This window comes from Anopheles coustani, chromosome 3, assembly GCF_943734705.1.
Source record: "Anopheles coustani chromosome 3, idAnoCousDA_361_x.2, whole genome shotgun sequence".
Taxonomy (NCBI): Eukaryota; Metazoa; Arthropoda; class Insecta; order Diptera; family Culicidae; genus Anopheles; species Anopheles coustani.
In genome coordinates this window covers 8,917,944-8,932,530 of record NC_071288.1, presented here as the reverse complement: position 1 = coordinate 8,932,530, position 14,587 = coordinate 8,917,944, and the positions used below count along the sequence as shown (strand labels likewise).

General features: G+C 46.3%; 4 protein-coding genes across 7 annotated transcripts in view; 2 read left to right on the top strand and 2 right to left on the bottom strand.

Annotated features, from left to right (window-relative positions):
• Positions 1 to 8,267, top strand: part of LOC131260708 (RNA helicase aquarius) — a 40,010-nt gene extending 31,743 nt beyond the window's left edge. Inside the window, exons 3-5 of the mRNA XM_058262504.1 lie at positions 3,591 to 4,131; positions 4,893 to 7,633; positions 7,716 to 8,267. Of these exons, the coding sequence (XP_058118487.1) occupies positions 3,591 to 4,131; positions 4,893 to 7,633; positions 7,716 to 8,111 (3,678 nt within the window). The 3' untranslated portion in view covers positions 8,112 to 8,267. The remainder of the gene's footprint in view (positions 1 to 3,590; positions 4,132 to 4,892; positions 7,634 to 7,715) is intronic.
• LOC131260720 (DNA excision repair protein ERCC-1) lies at positions 8,248 to 9,157 on the bottom strand. The gene has a single exon (XM_058262519.1). It carries the CDS (start codon positions 9,093 to 9,095, stop codon positions 8,331 to 8,333), a length of 765 nt encoding a protein of 254 aa, XP_058118502.1. The 5' UTR covers positions 9,096 to 9,157; the 3' UTR covers positions 8,248 to 8,330.
• A 571-nt stretch (positions 9,158 to 9,728) lies between these two features.
• On the top strand, positions 9,729 to 10,611 carry LOC131260722 (putative inner dynein arm light chain, axonemal). The gene is made up of 2 exons (XM_058262521.1): positions 9,729 to 10,454; positions 10,576 to 10,611. The coding sequence occupies exons 1-2, from the start codon at positions 9,729 to 9,731 to the stop codon at positions 10,609 to 10,611; spliced, it is 762 nt and encodes a 253-aa protein (XP_058118504.1).
• Positions 10,486 to 12,247, bottom strand: LOC131260718 (electron transfer flavoprotein subunit alpha, mitochondrial). Of its 4 annotated transcripts, XR_009178169.1 has the most exons (3): positions 12,083 to 12,247; positions 10,801 to 11,832; positions 10,486 to 10,733 (listed from the first exon to the last, which is right to left on the bottom strand). XR_009178169.1 is itself a non-coding variant. In XM_058262517.1 (2 exons), the coding sequence occupies exons 1-2, from the start codon at positions 12,125 to 12,127 to the stop codon at positions 10,879 to 10,881; spliced, it is 1,005 nt and encodes a 334-aa protein (XP_058118500.1). In that variant the 5' UTR covers positions 12,128 to 12,247; the 3' UTR covers positions 10,486 to 10,878. The 4 variants fall into 4 exon arrangements, 3 of the variants coding, with proteins under 3 accessions (XP_058118500.1, XP_058118499.1, XP_058118501.1); XM_058262517.1 differs by having other exon boundaries at positions 10,486 to 11,830; positions 12,075 to 12,247; XM_058262516.1 differs by having other exon boundaries at positions 10,486 to 11,832.
• Positions 12,248 to 14,587: the final 2,340 nt, after the last annotated feature.

Below are 14,587 nucleotides of genomic sequence, written 5' to 3'. Positions count from 1 at the left end.
ATTTAGTAACGCGCGAGATGGGACGGGGTCACATGTGATGTGCCCGGTTTGCAACAGCTGCAGGATGCATTGTTTATTTGCCGCCGACGACGATGGCCAGCAACGCGAGCCGAAACCGTCGGCCTTCTCCGATATCCGGCACCGATGTCGGAACCGTTCTTTTTTTTTTTGCCGGTAGTATCATTTTGGCGATATTGAATTCTCCAGCGTGTTATAAGCGCACATCGGTCGAAAGTCACGTTTCTGGTGCTTGCTTTATTTGTCCACGCGTTTTAAATATTGGTATTTGGCCCCGCGTTGTAAATATTGATGTGATGTGTGCCTTTTTTTTTATGCTGGTTGTTGTAAAATATGCTGTTATTCGTATGTGTTCGCCTGCCGAGCAAATAACATACTTTGTACGCCATGAATAATTATGCCGACCCCCGGCATTGTGTGGTCGCGAGAGTCAACAGAGATTCAAATGTTGTATTTATTGTTTTTCACCAAAGCAGCACTTAGCGGCGGTTTGTTTATGTTCAAAAGCAACCTAAAAAAACGGCTTTTGGCAAATAACGCAGAGTTGTATTACGGATTTTTTTTACTTTGGTTAGTAGTACTTTGGCCAACTAATTAGTTATAGTATACCTTTTATATCAATATTAGTTATAGTATACCATTTATTATCATCAATAAATTAATGTTATTTCATGTTTTTTATGTGCCATTAATTTCATTGAAAAAAATTGTATAATTTTCCGACTTAATCTCAGTTATCATTTTACTTTCCCCGCACGATAATCCTGGCTTATGGTTGAAACTGAACTGGATGTGAACTGGCGGAAAAATGCCTTAGTACATAAAACATTTTTTAAGAATAAAAGAAAAACAGTTTTATGGACCCTTTTTTGTGCCCACGGCCCAGTGGGATGTACTTTTCTTCTGTCACCGGTGGTGATTGATGACTATCTGTTGATTTATATTCTACCTTCTAGGACGATCCTTTGGGATGGACAGGGTGAGGGGGTGGAGGGATAGGGAGGGGGTGGGCGCTTAACTCCGGTAATTTTTTGCCCTTTTACCGGGCCGGGAACATATTTCGAACGTTTATCATTCGACGCACATAGCTGATGTGTCTTTCTTTATACTTTTTCTCCCGAGTCACATGTTACATTGAGTATTGAGTGCAATACTTTTTTATTGAGGCCATAAAACAGAAATGGCCGGGGTTTTTGTCTGCATAATGCGCATTGCAATTTTCAAATGTTTCCCTTTCATCCGGGGTATTTCCGCGAAGAAAATTGAAGTGCCACAAGCATAAAAACAGGAGCGGGCGAATAAAATAAGCGGGCGAACAATATAAATTCGATAAAAACGCGTTTGCGTCATTCCGGTCCGTTTGTTATTGCATTCCTTCCCGAAATCAGGTTGTGCAAAACGCTATTCGTGATTTTTTTTTGGGGGCGCGCCTTTAGTGCATCTTCAAAGGATAAAGCTTCCCAACGGGCGGGGGGAGCAAAATCCGTCCACCCGACATCCGGCGATGGGTTATAGGTCAACCGGGATGAACCGCGAAAGTCTCATCTCGGTGTCTTCTGCCATCGTCGAAACGACGGTGGCTTTCGTGGCTTTTTGACCGACCAGACAGAACAAGGGAAAAGTGGTCGCTCTTTGTCGCTGCCTACATTCATTTCCAAGGACGACGCGTATCCCGACATTCCCGACCGAGCCGTTTTCACTTTGACTCCCAGTTTGGACCTTTCTTGGTTGGTTGTGGCATTGTATGTCATGGCCAGAAAGCAACTTTACCAAACCATTGGAAGCGGATGTGGATGTTCCGACTTCCGAGTTCCAGATTCCGTTGGTGTGCGAGTCAGGATGCTCTTCATCTTTCCCTCCATTAATGGGATTTCGTTGCTTCATACAAACAGAACTCAAGAAGAGAGGATAGCGAGCAAAAACCTAAACACTAGAATAATGGTACCATCCTATAGGAAGAACTCGAGAAGGCAAAGCTTTGGACATTGTAGTCAAGAATCGGGAGGTGGAGAGGAACACTGATGATCCGCTTTGCATAGGATTGAAGTTTAAATCCCATTTCCCCCGGGCCGCTTGACACATTTTATTTAGCATTGCGCGTTTCCGACGATCGTCGATAACGATTTCCTGGAAGCGGCCAACCATTCAAACAACCGCACCGGAATCCACTAGATCCATCAAACAATTTATTCCGCGCGACTTGAACGACGTCGACGATGTTTATTGAACACTTCGGCGACCGGATGAACTCTCTGGAGTGCGCGGATGGAGGTTTTCCTTGGCGTGGCGCAATTAATCGGGTCGGGAACTTGAGCTGCCAGGAGGAAAGAAAAAACTTTTGTGTACACTTCAGTTGCACCCAGCATCGGAGCGGAATGATCCACTTCGCTGCTTAAAAAATCCACAATCAATATTTATCGCCCGAGTGGCATTTCAAGCGTTTTGGTTTTAACGCTCCAGTTTTGTTCCGCTTTGTGTTTTTCGGCGTAGAAGGCAAAATGCGCTGCGCCCGATGATCAATGGAGTTTTTGAAATAGACGTTACGACTTCCCTGTCTGGCAGATAACAATTCGGACACATGGCGAACAAATGGTTGCACCGTTTGAAAGAAGGATTGCAAAGCGTAATAATTTAAATTATTTATCTCCATCCGAATGGTTTGAAGTGTTTCGGTCTGGAATTGGGCGTTGAGAAAAATACAGAACATGAGATTTTTTTTTTCCAACGCATCTTTGTAAACACCTTAATCGTTGCCTTAAATCAAGCCCGTTCTAAGAATAGTTTACAAAAATAACCACAGGAAGAACATCCCACTTGTTTACGAAACCGGCCAGGCGCCAACTAGAATCCAGGGTGACATAGAATATTATTGTTTTCAAACAAGAGCTGCACAGCTTCGGTGTCCATAGTGTGGAACATGTCGTTCCTGCGTCATCTTGGTAATCGAAAGAAAATAAATCACATTTTTCACACAACGCAATGTACGCCCCATTTGGCATGCCTACTTTGTTGATAGTCTCTTTGACGTGGGTATGTTTTTCATTTTTTTCCCCTAACCGAGATCTCTTCAATTGATGTTTTGGTTTTTGGACCTGATAATGATTGTGTTCGCTGACGGCGGCAATCCATTAAATGAAGATGGCGGTCAATAAAAATTACTGACAAGTGAAGAAAGTAAAAAACGAAACTTTTTGTCTCTTATCAGTAAGCAGCGTTGGGCAGAGCCAAGAATAGAGTTTAGCTAAGATTTGATAGCAAGGTTCGAAATATGCAAAAAAGGCGTTTTACTCGTGCGGCAAACAGTCAGATGGTGAAATTAAATCACCATCGAATATAACCGACATGTGCGCTTAACTCATACTTTTTTTTAAATCCATTTGATTATTTCGAAATTTAATTTAAAAAAAGTTTAAACATCGGCTCATCGGTTGTAAAATCTTATGGCCAGTCATTGGTGCGTATTTTGAGAATCAATTTTTGGACATTTTTAACTGACAAAAGGGATTGACAATTAGTTTTCGTAACGTAAACATTTAAATGATAACATAATTTTTCTTTATTGTTTTCCTTAGCTTTTGGACATGCTCAAGTTTTACGCACGCTTCGAGATAAACGATGAAACCGGTGATCCGCTCACCGATCACGACATGACGCAGCTCCACTACGCCAAGATCAAGTCGCTCCAGAAGGCGGCGTTCGCCAAGTTCCCCAACCTGCGCCAGTTTGCGCTCTCGAACGTGGCCAACGTCGACACGCGTGCCTCGCTCGAGAAGCACTTCGGTGCCCTGGACTGCGGCAGCCTGCGCGAGATCGCCTGCTACCTCAACCTGGTGCCGGACGAGCTGCAGCCACCGTTCGAATGGCACCGGGTGGACGAGAAATTCCTTCGGGAGCTGCTCATTTCGCGGCACGAGCGGCGCGTGTCGCAGCTGGAGTCCCTGAACGAGATGCCGCTCTATCCGACCGAGGACATCATCTGGAACGAGAACGTCGTCCCGACGGAGTTTTACTCGGGCGAAGGGTGCCTGGCGCTGCCGAAGTTGAACCTGCAGTTCCTCACGCTGCACGACTATCTGCTGCGGAATTTCAATCTTTTTCGGCTCGAATCGACGTGTAAGTATGGGCCCGAGAAGTTTGTTTCTCGTTGTTTATTGTTTTTTCCGGTAAAAATTTCTCCACCATTCCGGATGGTTTCGGTCAGATTGAGGGAAATTGATCTTCGACGATAATGGGTTTTGCTAAAAGGATATGAAGCGAATTACATGAAATTGTTAGATGAAACAAGAACTTTGTGTTTCTGTACATACATTAAACTGTTTAAGATAATTAGATCCTCGTACTTGATAATTAGAACCTCGTAACACTAGAATACAAATAGCAATCATTTCGGCAAAAAATCATAAATGCTTTACTTTAAAATTCAAAACTCCATTGAAGAAAAACTGAGAATCAACATGGCCAGACCTGAATACTCGTTTTGACCGCCCTTTTTCAACACGCTATAACTTCGTCATTTTTTAAAGGTTTTTCTGAACCATAAATGGTATCTTTTTAGTATATTTGTTGACTATATTTCGGCGTTTTTGGGATTTTTTGATGCATCTCTCCATCACTCTGCTAACTCGGTGTAAAGAAAAAAATATGGTCGCATAAAATCATCAAAGATGACAAAGTTATAGCGTTTTCAAAAAGAGCAGTTGCTATAGAGCATTCGGGCAATATTTAAATGCAATGTATTCTTGTGTTAATACACTAGATCTCGGCCGTTACATTACTTCACCAAAGGCAATGGCAGACTGTTGAAATATCTCCTACAAGACGCGATGGAATTGAAATAATAATCTTGACGATCCTTCCGTTCCCCGTTTCCACAGATGAGATTCGCCAGGATATCGAGGACGCCGTAAGCCGTATGCTTCCCTGGCAGTCGGAAGATGGGGACGCGGTGTTCGGAGGATGGGCCCGCATGGCACTACCAATCCAATCGTTTGCCGTGGTGGAGGTTTCGAAGCCGCACATCGGCGAGAAAAAGCCATCGCGTGTCCGGGCGGACGTCAGCGTAACGCTGAACGTGCGCAAGGAGGTGCAGGAGGAGTGGGAAAACCTTCGCAAGCACGACGTCTGCTTCCTGATAACCGTGCGCCCCACGCGCCCCATCGGCACCAAGTACGACTATCGGGAGCACTTCGTGCCACAGGTCGGCCTGGTGCACGTACGGGGCTGCGAAATCGAGGGCATGTTGGACGCGAACGGGCGTGTGATTGAGGATGGGCTTGAGCAGCGACCGCAGCTGTCCGGTGAGCAGCGTACGTTCCGCGTGTGGCTCGATTCGAATCAGTACCGGGTGGATATGGATGCGACGTTGCGGCAGGAAGGCGACGACGGTGGAGAGGACGTGTATGAGGGTTTTAACATCATCATGCGGCGCAAGCCGAAGGAGAATAATTTCAAGGCGGTACTGGAGACGATCCGCCATCTTATGAACACGGAGTGTGTCGTGCCGCCCTGGTTGCACGATATCCTGCTCGGGTACGGCGACCCCGGTGCGGCCCACTATAGCCGTATGTCTGACCAAGCGCGGGTGCTTGATTTCAACGATACGTTCCTCGACTATGAGCACGTGGCCGGTAGTTTCCCCGGGTATGAGATGGTACCGGTCGGAGTTGAGCCATCGTCGCCGGAGAGCACACTGAAGCCACCATTCCGGCTGACTTACGAGGATGTCCCGGAGGAGGACGATTCCGATGAGGAGGAAAAGGGTGAGGAGGAAAAAGAACTACCGAAGCGTATCCGTGTCGAATCGTACCGCATTCCACGCCGTGGCCCATACAAATACAACGAGCCTAAGAAGAACGCTATCCGCTTCACACCGACCCAGATCGAAGCGATCCGTGCGGGTATGCAACCGGGGCTGACGCTTGTCGTCGGTCCACCCGGTACGGGTAAAACGGACGTGGCCGTGCAGATCATTTCCAACCTGTACCACAACCATCCGCAGCAGCGCACGCTCATCGTGACACACTCCAATCAGGCGCTTAATCAGTTGTTCGAGAAAATCATGGCACTCGACATCGACGAACGGCATCTGCTGCGTCTTGGTCACGGCGAGGAGTCACTCGAGACGGAAAAGGACTACAGCCGGTACGGGCGCGTCAATTACGTCCTTTCGAAGCGTATCGATTTGCTTGGGCAAGTCGGGCGGCTTCAGGAATCGCTCGGCGTGACCGGTGATGTGGCGTACACTTGTGAAACGGCTGGTCATTTCTATCTCTACCACGTGGTCGCCCGGTGGGAAAAGTTTCTTAACGATTTCGAACGTCCGACCGCGGAAGAGGAAGCTGCTCGGGCCCGGTTCGAGGAGCAGTTTCCATTTACACGCTTCTTCAAGGACGCCCCTCAGCCGCTTTTCGGCGGTGAGACGTACGAAGAAAATATGGAGATTGCCCACAGCTGCTTCCGGTACATTTCCCACCTCTTCACCGAGCTGGAAGAGTTCCGGGCATTCGAATTGCTCCGCAGTGGGCTTGATCGGAGCAAGTATCTGCTGGTGAAGGAGGCAAAAATTATCGCCATGACGTGTACCCACGCTGCGCTGAAGAGGAAGGAACTGGTCACGATGGGCTTCAAGTACGACAACATCCTGATGGAGGAGGCGGCGCAGATCCTTGAGATTGAAACGTTCATTCCGCTGCTATTGCAGAACCCGCTCGATGGGTACAATCGGTTGAAGCGTTGGATCATGATCGGCGATCACCATCAGCTGCCGCCGGTCATCAAGAACATGGCGTTCCAGAAGTACTCCAACATGGAGCAATCGTTGTTTACGCGCCTGGTGCGACTCGGCGTACCGACGATCGATCTCGATGGGCAGGGTCGTGCGCGTTCGAGCATCTGCGAGCTGTACAAGTGGCGCTACAGTACGCTCGGTGACCTGGCACACGTGCACCGGTGGCCGGAGTACTGCCGGGCCAATGCCGGGTTCGCCTTCGAGTACCAGCTGGTCAACGTGGAGGACTTCAATGGGGTGGGCGAGTCGGAACCGAACCCATACTTCTACCAGAACCTTGCCGAGGCCGAGTACGTGGTGGCGGTGTTTATGTACATGCGCTTGCTTGGCTACCCGGCCGAGAAGATTTCGATCCTCACGACATACAATGGCCAGAAGCATCTGATAAGGGATGTCATTGAGTCGCGTTGTGCCACCAATCCGATGTTCGGCAAGCCACACAAGGTGACGACGGTGGACAAGTACCAGGGTCAGCAGAACGATTACATACTGCTGTCGTTGGTGCGTACGAAAACGATCGGTCACATTCGGGACGTACGGCGTCTGGTGGTTGCGATGAGTCGTGCCCGCCTTGGGCTGTACATCTTTGGCCGGGTGGCATTGTTTAAGAACTGTGTCGAGCTGCAACCCGCGTTCCGGTTGCTGATGAACCGACCGCTGCAGCTGCAGCTGTACGCGAAGGAAACGTATCCTTGCGAGAGGCGTCTTTCGGGTGCCGAAGCTACCAAATCGGACGAAGAACCGGAAACAATCAAGGATATGACCGAGATGGCACAGTTTGTCTATCAGTTCTACATGCGCAAGGTGAACGTCATACGGGATGAAATGGTACGTACACTGGTGGTCATGGGAAGGACCGGATTTTGAGGTTTTTTTTATAACTTTTATTAATTATTTTCTTTAATATTAGGAAAAAATGAAAGAACTCTACGAAAAGCAACGCCAAGAGCAGCAGGAGAAAATGGACGAGCAGGTGAAGCAGTCCGACGCGGAAGCACTGGAAGCCGAAAAGCGAAAGCAACAGTTGGCCGCCGCCGCAAAGAAAGACTTTGCCCCGACTCCGATCCGCAACGAGCTGACAGAACCGGAACCGGTGGTTAATGAACGTCCACGTCGGGGTAAGAAGAGGCCAGTTGATGGGGACGAAAAGGAGGAAACTGTAGCAGAGCAGCAAGAGGAAGAAGCGGTCGCAGTGGATGAGGAAAAGCCTGTCAAAGATCAAGAAGTGGAAGCCATGGAGACCGGAACAGAAGAGGAAAGGAATTCGGAGGAACCGGCTGCCGCTGTAGCAGAAACGGAGGATTAATTCCCAACTAATGGTTAAAAGATAGAAAACAAGAGGGGAAGACTTTTTAATAAGAATAAATCAGCGTAACGTAATGATGAGGACATTATGTTAGTACCACTAAAACAACGTGCACAATGAAATGAAATAAATAAAGCACCCGACATTTAATACAATACATAATTAAATAGGCCTTATATTTGACGATTGAACTTTATACAAGGAATTGTGCTAGTATGCTTATTTTCGAAAGTTTTCATTGAATGTTTTATGCAGTTTTTTCACTTTTCTCGGCCCCAACCCGGAGCACATGCTGAGCTTCTCTTCGCTGGTGTTGATGAGCTTCCCAAGCGTCCCATAGTTTTGAATCAATATCATTGCATCCGTTTGATTGACCGGTTTTATGTTGGTAAGCGCGCGGACAATCTTCTCGTGGGGATATTTTTCCGCTCGCTCCATAATCCAATCCGGCGGTCGATTCTCAAACAGTTTGTACTTTTCCACAATGCGTCCCGCTTCTTCCGGGTTCCAGGCCAACATCAGCGTCAGGTCGGCCAGCAGACAGATGCGTGTCAGATGTTTGAGTGCGTTCTGCGGTTCCTGGATATCGATCTGCACCAGCAGCACCCGCAGCTCGTACATTTTGCCCAACAACTTCAACCGGGCGTGAATGTAGTCCGGGTTGAGGTTGTGGTAGCGCAGGGAAAGGAACAGTACGCAGGCACTCGCCCCGACCACGTAGTCCGGAACGATATCGTCGTATTCCCATGGGATGTTTTGGATGGCTTTCAGCAGAGGATTACCGCGCTGTTTCGGATTGACCAGGATGCAGTTGCTTTTGTTTACCTTTGCAATAATTACCGGCGTTTCGGAGGACGTAGGAACTCCCGTTGTGTTGGATGATGCGGCCGTGCTGGAGGTTGGAGATTTCTCTTGTGATACTGCGGCCTGTTTCGGAACGGTAGGAATTTCCAGGGATGCTAACAAATCGTCATCTTCGTCCATGATACTGGTAATACTGCGTCCAACGGACTGATTCACTAAGTCGGTTCGAAATGCCTTTTGGATTGTTTTGTAAATAGTGCCCTTTCGCTGAAAGTGACATTACTCAATGTTTGCGTCGTAATGTCAAACAATTGCATTGGAGAGTGAATTTAATATTTTTCAAACGAACCACGAAATACGTTCTTGCAACGTGAAATTAAATTAATTTTTAAAAATCACTCCAGTATAGTTTAAGACAATTATTATTGCACCAAATCATATTTAATCACATTTTTAAAAGAACAACGAATGCTAAATGTGGCTTCTGACTGTTTGTTCCTTTTCAGTGGAGCATAAGTATTTGCAGGTAGGTTGAATATAATTTATACATGTTAATTCTTTCCCTTGCTACACATATTTGTTTTTAGGAATGCACAAACCACACGAAATCGTGTGTGTCCTAAATACAACTTGTTGGAATTGTTGATTCGCCACATCCTAGCAACCCTTTTAGCACTTCCGTTGCCATGGATAACCTGATTTGACTGTTTGATTTCTTCACAATCCATCACTGGAATAGTGTTAAACTGCAAATAAGTTACATCGTGAAGTACACTCATCAGCTGGACCAGTTTAATCGGACACGGCCACACGATGGGCGATCGGAACGTGGAGCTGCAAACGACGCTGGTGCGGTACAACAACCCCGTGCTGGTAGTTAAACACGTTGAAAAGCGGGAACCAGCGGGTGACACGGCGACCGCTCCCGCCAAGGAGCAACCTGGCCGTCCTGGGTCGGGCGGTGCCGTTGTCGTGGATAGTCCGCGCGAGACGGAAGAAATTCTCAACTGCATATTGCCACCGAAAACGTGGGAAGAGGATGGCCAGCTGTGGACGCAAACCGTCTCCAGTACACCCGCCACCCGGCAGGACGTTATCAATCTGCAGGAAATGTTGGACACGCGTCTCCAGCAGACTCAGGCCCGCGAAACAGGTATCTGTCCGGTGCGGAGAGAACTTTACACGCAATGCTTCGACGAGCTGATCCGGCAGGTAACGATAAATTGCACCGAGCGGGGCCTTCTTCTGCTGCGCGTACGGGACGAGATCGCAATGTCGCTCGAGGCGTACGAAACACTCTACTGTAGTTCCGTGTCGTTCGGCATACGAAAGGCGCTGCAGGCACAGGAAGGAAAGGAAAAGCTCCAAGAGCAGATACAGTTACTGGAGCACGAAAAGGAGGCTTTGTTGAATTCCATCAGTGACATGAAGATTAAGGCGGATCAGGCAGAACGGAGGAATGCGGAGTTGCGCGCATCGGAGGAGAAGAAACATTCGGAAGAAATTGCATTCCTTAAGAAAACAAACGCCCAACTGAAGGTAAGTGTTTGTATGGAACTAGGTTCCGCGGTTCGACTCTGTTTTATGAAAACGGAAACATTTATTGACAAATACTTTTACCCTGACTCTATAAAACAATATTTGCCAACTCTTCTTGTAGGCTCAACTGGAAGGAATTATTGCACCGAAGAAGTAAATCCGTGATACCACCCAACGGTGGCGCTACGGCCGGTGCCGCATCGGGTGGAAAATGGACCCAACAACTACTAGCTTTTTTGTGAAACCTATATGTTATATACTGTAGCTAAATTTTTGCGCCTAAAATTAACAGAAAACGATACATTTACATTACTGATCGTCTTGTGTTGGCTTTCGGAATATTCACCGGTGGTTGCAGAATATCCTCGCGGCACGGGGTGTGATAACGTTCGTCCGGAGGGATCCTTTGTTTTCCTGTCTCGTTCTAACACTTTTCGTTAATCTCCGGGATCACCTTGAACAGGTCGGCCACTAGACCGTAGTCGGAGACTTGGAAAATCGGTGCCTCCGGGTCCTTGTTGATGGCCACGATCGTTTTCGAGTCCTTCATGCCGGCAAGATGCTGGATAGCACCGGATATACCGACGGCGACGTACAGCTCCGGGGCCACGATCTTACCCGTCTGGCCGATCTGCAGATCGTTCGGAACGTACCCGGCATCGACGGCCGCCCGGGATGCTCCTACAGCTGCGCCCCACTTGTCTGCCAGATCGTACAGCATCTTGAAATTGTCGCCCGACTTCATGCCACGTCCACCGGAGATGATGATTTTGGCCGCCGTTAGCGAGGGTCGATCGGACTTGGTCAGTTCTTGGCTCACGAACTCCGTCGTCTTGCTGGCGAAGTCGCCTTCCGGGGCTTTCTCGATGGCTGCCGGGCTGCCAGCAGCGCCGGTCGCCTCGAAGTTCGTTCCTCGTACCGTGATCACCTTGACCGGGTCCTTGGATTTCAGCGTCTGGATCGCGTTACCGGCGTAGATCGTGCGCACGAACGTGTCCGCCGACTTTACCTCGACGATTTCCGAAATCGGGGAAACATCCAGCTTGGCGGCGATCCGGGGGAGGACAGCCTTTCCGAAGGCGGTGGCACCGGCCACGATGTGGGTGAACTTGAACTGATTTTGTGTGGCCAGCACGAGCGGGGTGAGTGATTCGGCCAGCAGGCCCTTGTAGGCGTCTCCCTCGGCGACGAGCACCTTAGCAACACCGTCCAGCTTGGCGGCCGCTTCCGACACGGGACCGACCTTGGTGCCGGCGACCAGCACCGTCACATCACCGCCGAGTTTCTTCGCGGCCGTCACCGCGTTGGCCGTGATCGGGTTGAGGGTTTCATTGTTGTGCTCCGCCACCACAAGTGTACTCTGGAACCGGCGGAAACTCTAGCCGCCAATCCGAAACAGATCGACATCCGAAAAACAGAAGGAAACACGGGTAAGTGTCAAGGTTCACTAGTTAAATTATATAATTATGTTTCAATTTAACACCGAAACAGTCCCACACGGAGACGGAACGGTAAACAGGCATCGTTATCTCTCGTTATCATCACCACGAGCTTCGCCACCGTTGCGGAACGTCCATCGTGTAGCGCAATGTTATGCAAAATTCACAAATCATAGAAAACATTCTTACCTGTACCGAGGGGCGAACGAGTGACGAGGAGCAACGAGCAAACATTGTGCGACAAAGGAATTCAATTAACTTAATTAAAAACGATCTTCAAACAAACGAGACCTCGATGGAGCCGGAGATGAACTTGATGAATGCGATCTTTCTCGAGCTGGCGATTTTGTTGCCAATTCAACAGTCAAGGTTGTTGTTTCGTAGTTATGCTTTTGTAGGTTGGCTTATGAACAACGATTTGACAGCAACAACATTTAAATAAGCAAGCCGGGGTACACACGTGTTTATTTGAATTCCATTTAATTAGAATAAATGAACTTCATGAAAAATGTACCACAATTCCATCGCTTCAATAAATTATCTGCAGTTGTTACATTTTAGCGCGTACAAAAAGCCTCTACAAATGAATTAAGTTAAGTTATCAATACGAATGGAATGTTACAATTTTGGTAAATAGTTCTTACATCTTCTATATACACAACACATGTTTACCGTGGATTATTTATCGAAGTTCAATTTTCAAAATAATACAAGATTTTACAGCCAGTTTGTTTTATGGAGGCCAACCTGAAGAGTTATAACTATGGTATACAAACAACCTTGAGTGGACTTTGAGCCGAACAACATCATCGTAGGAGAAAGCGAGACAGCTCCATGTTTCGTTGGTAGCATGTGAGTGAAAGAGACTATGACGAATGAGCTAGCAATAGTTCAACTTATCCTTTCAGTGGTCAAAGTTAATCTTTTCTAGTATTTTTCAACGTGATTTAAAATGTTATACATAAATAAATAATTATATTTCTCAAATGCAAACTCAGAAGAAGAAACGACTTCATTGGAGTAATTTTCTTAAAATATCCTTTAATTTGTCCATTCTTTTGCATTTTTGTTCGTTTTATTATTGGTATTCACATTCGTTTCTCGCTTAATTTGGTTTGTTAGCTTTACTGCAGCCAGTGACTTCGGAACGGGAAAAACTCATTCTAATTTTCAAATCAACGAAACTAACTCCTCCTGTTTTTCCTCTTTTTCACGCTTTCCAAAATGCAAAACATACTTTTGCTTTACATTTTAATTTTGTTTCGGTTCCTTCCCTATGGAGCACACGTGGTGAACGTGCTCTAGGGGACCGTTTCTATTCCTACTATCGAGAGTAACCGCTTCACTCAGCATCGATCACGATCCCTGTTCGATTTCATACCCCATCGTAGCTGCTGCACTATTAGTTAATTTTTTACCAGTGAATTTATTTATAATATCCATCGTTATTACACACTACTTGTATTACACTTCCTCGTTGAGGTGGAAATCATCATTATTTGTTTGTTTCAGATTAACAACAATTGTTCTAGATATTCTTAACAAAGGGATGGAAATGGGAAAGGGTACGCGAGGTAGGAATAATAATAATAAAAAAAAAACACAGTCCAAAGGGCAACATTAAAATTACGTAAATTAATACTTAAAAACATAACCATCTCTGTTTACGAGAATAATGAATTTTTGATTTAAAAGCTGAGGAGTTTGCAAATCAGGAAAATCAATTGGGAAAATGGTGTACTATTCTACCGTTTCGCGTGAGATTCGGGACACCGTTAATACTAGGCCTTTGTACAATTGATGGGAAACGAAAGACTACACAACTCAAGAGTTTGTCCTTTAAAGAAGAAAGCTAGAGTAACATCACATTTGATGGTAGGTGCCGAAGGAAAACGTGCAGGGATAATATTTTCGCTATCTTTGCGCCCACAATTTCCCACAAGCTGCATGTCCTGCATTGTGAGGGACCTCTCAGTGGTTCAAGATTTACTGAATCAGTTTTTTTCCTGAAGTGATTCAAATTTAATTATTTTCTATTGAGACAAATTCGAGATTTCTGTTTTTTTTCTCTAACCTTTCAGATGTTCAACCAAACAACAGAAAAAACCCCTTTTGGACAGGAGAACTGCACCACTGTTTTACCTTCCGTGCTTTCCTTGCATTAGTTTTGCGCTACTTTTTCATCTCTGTTTTACACTGTCATTAGATTTTCAGCTTGTTATACCCTTCCCCATTATTATTTCTTTTAAATATCCTATTACAGTTCTATATTGCCCCACCCTCTCTCGTTCCCTTGTGGTATCGATGCCTTTCGATACATTACTTAAGCTATTCCCCTCCCTCCTTTCTGCCTGTTCTACCACCGTCCTTTGCTTTACTTCATAAGTTCACAATTGTTTTATCATATTCATCTCCCTGCTATTTACCCATTTGTTTATAATATCTCATCGATTCGAGTACTGTTTTTGATTTCTCTAAGTCCAGCTTCTACGACGTGCATTTAATAATAGTTACAGCTTTTCTGCTTTCTGCTGCTGCTGCTTCGCATAACGGTGCGTTGGGAAGATTATTATGTCATTTTTTCGCCCACATTTTGTATGTGTCTGTGTATGTGTGTCTTTGTGTGTTATATGAATTAATAGTTTCGCTCTTGCTTTATAACTTTTGGTTTTCGTTTTTCCAGTTAATGGCCCA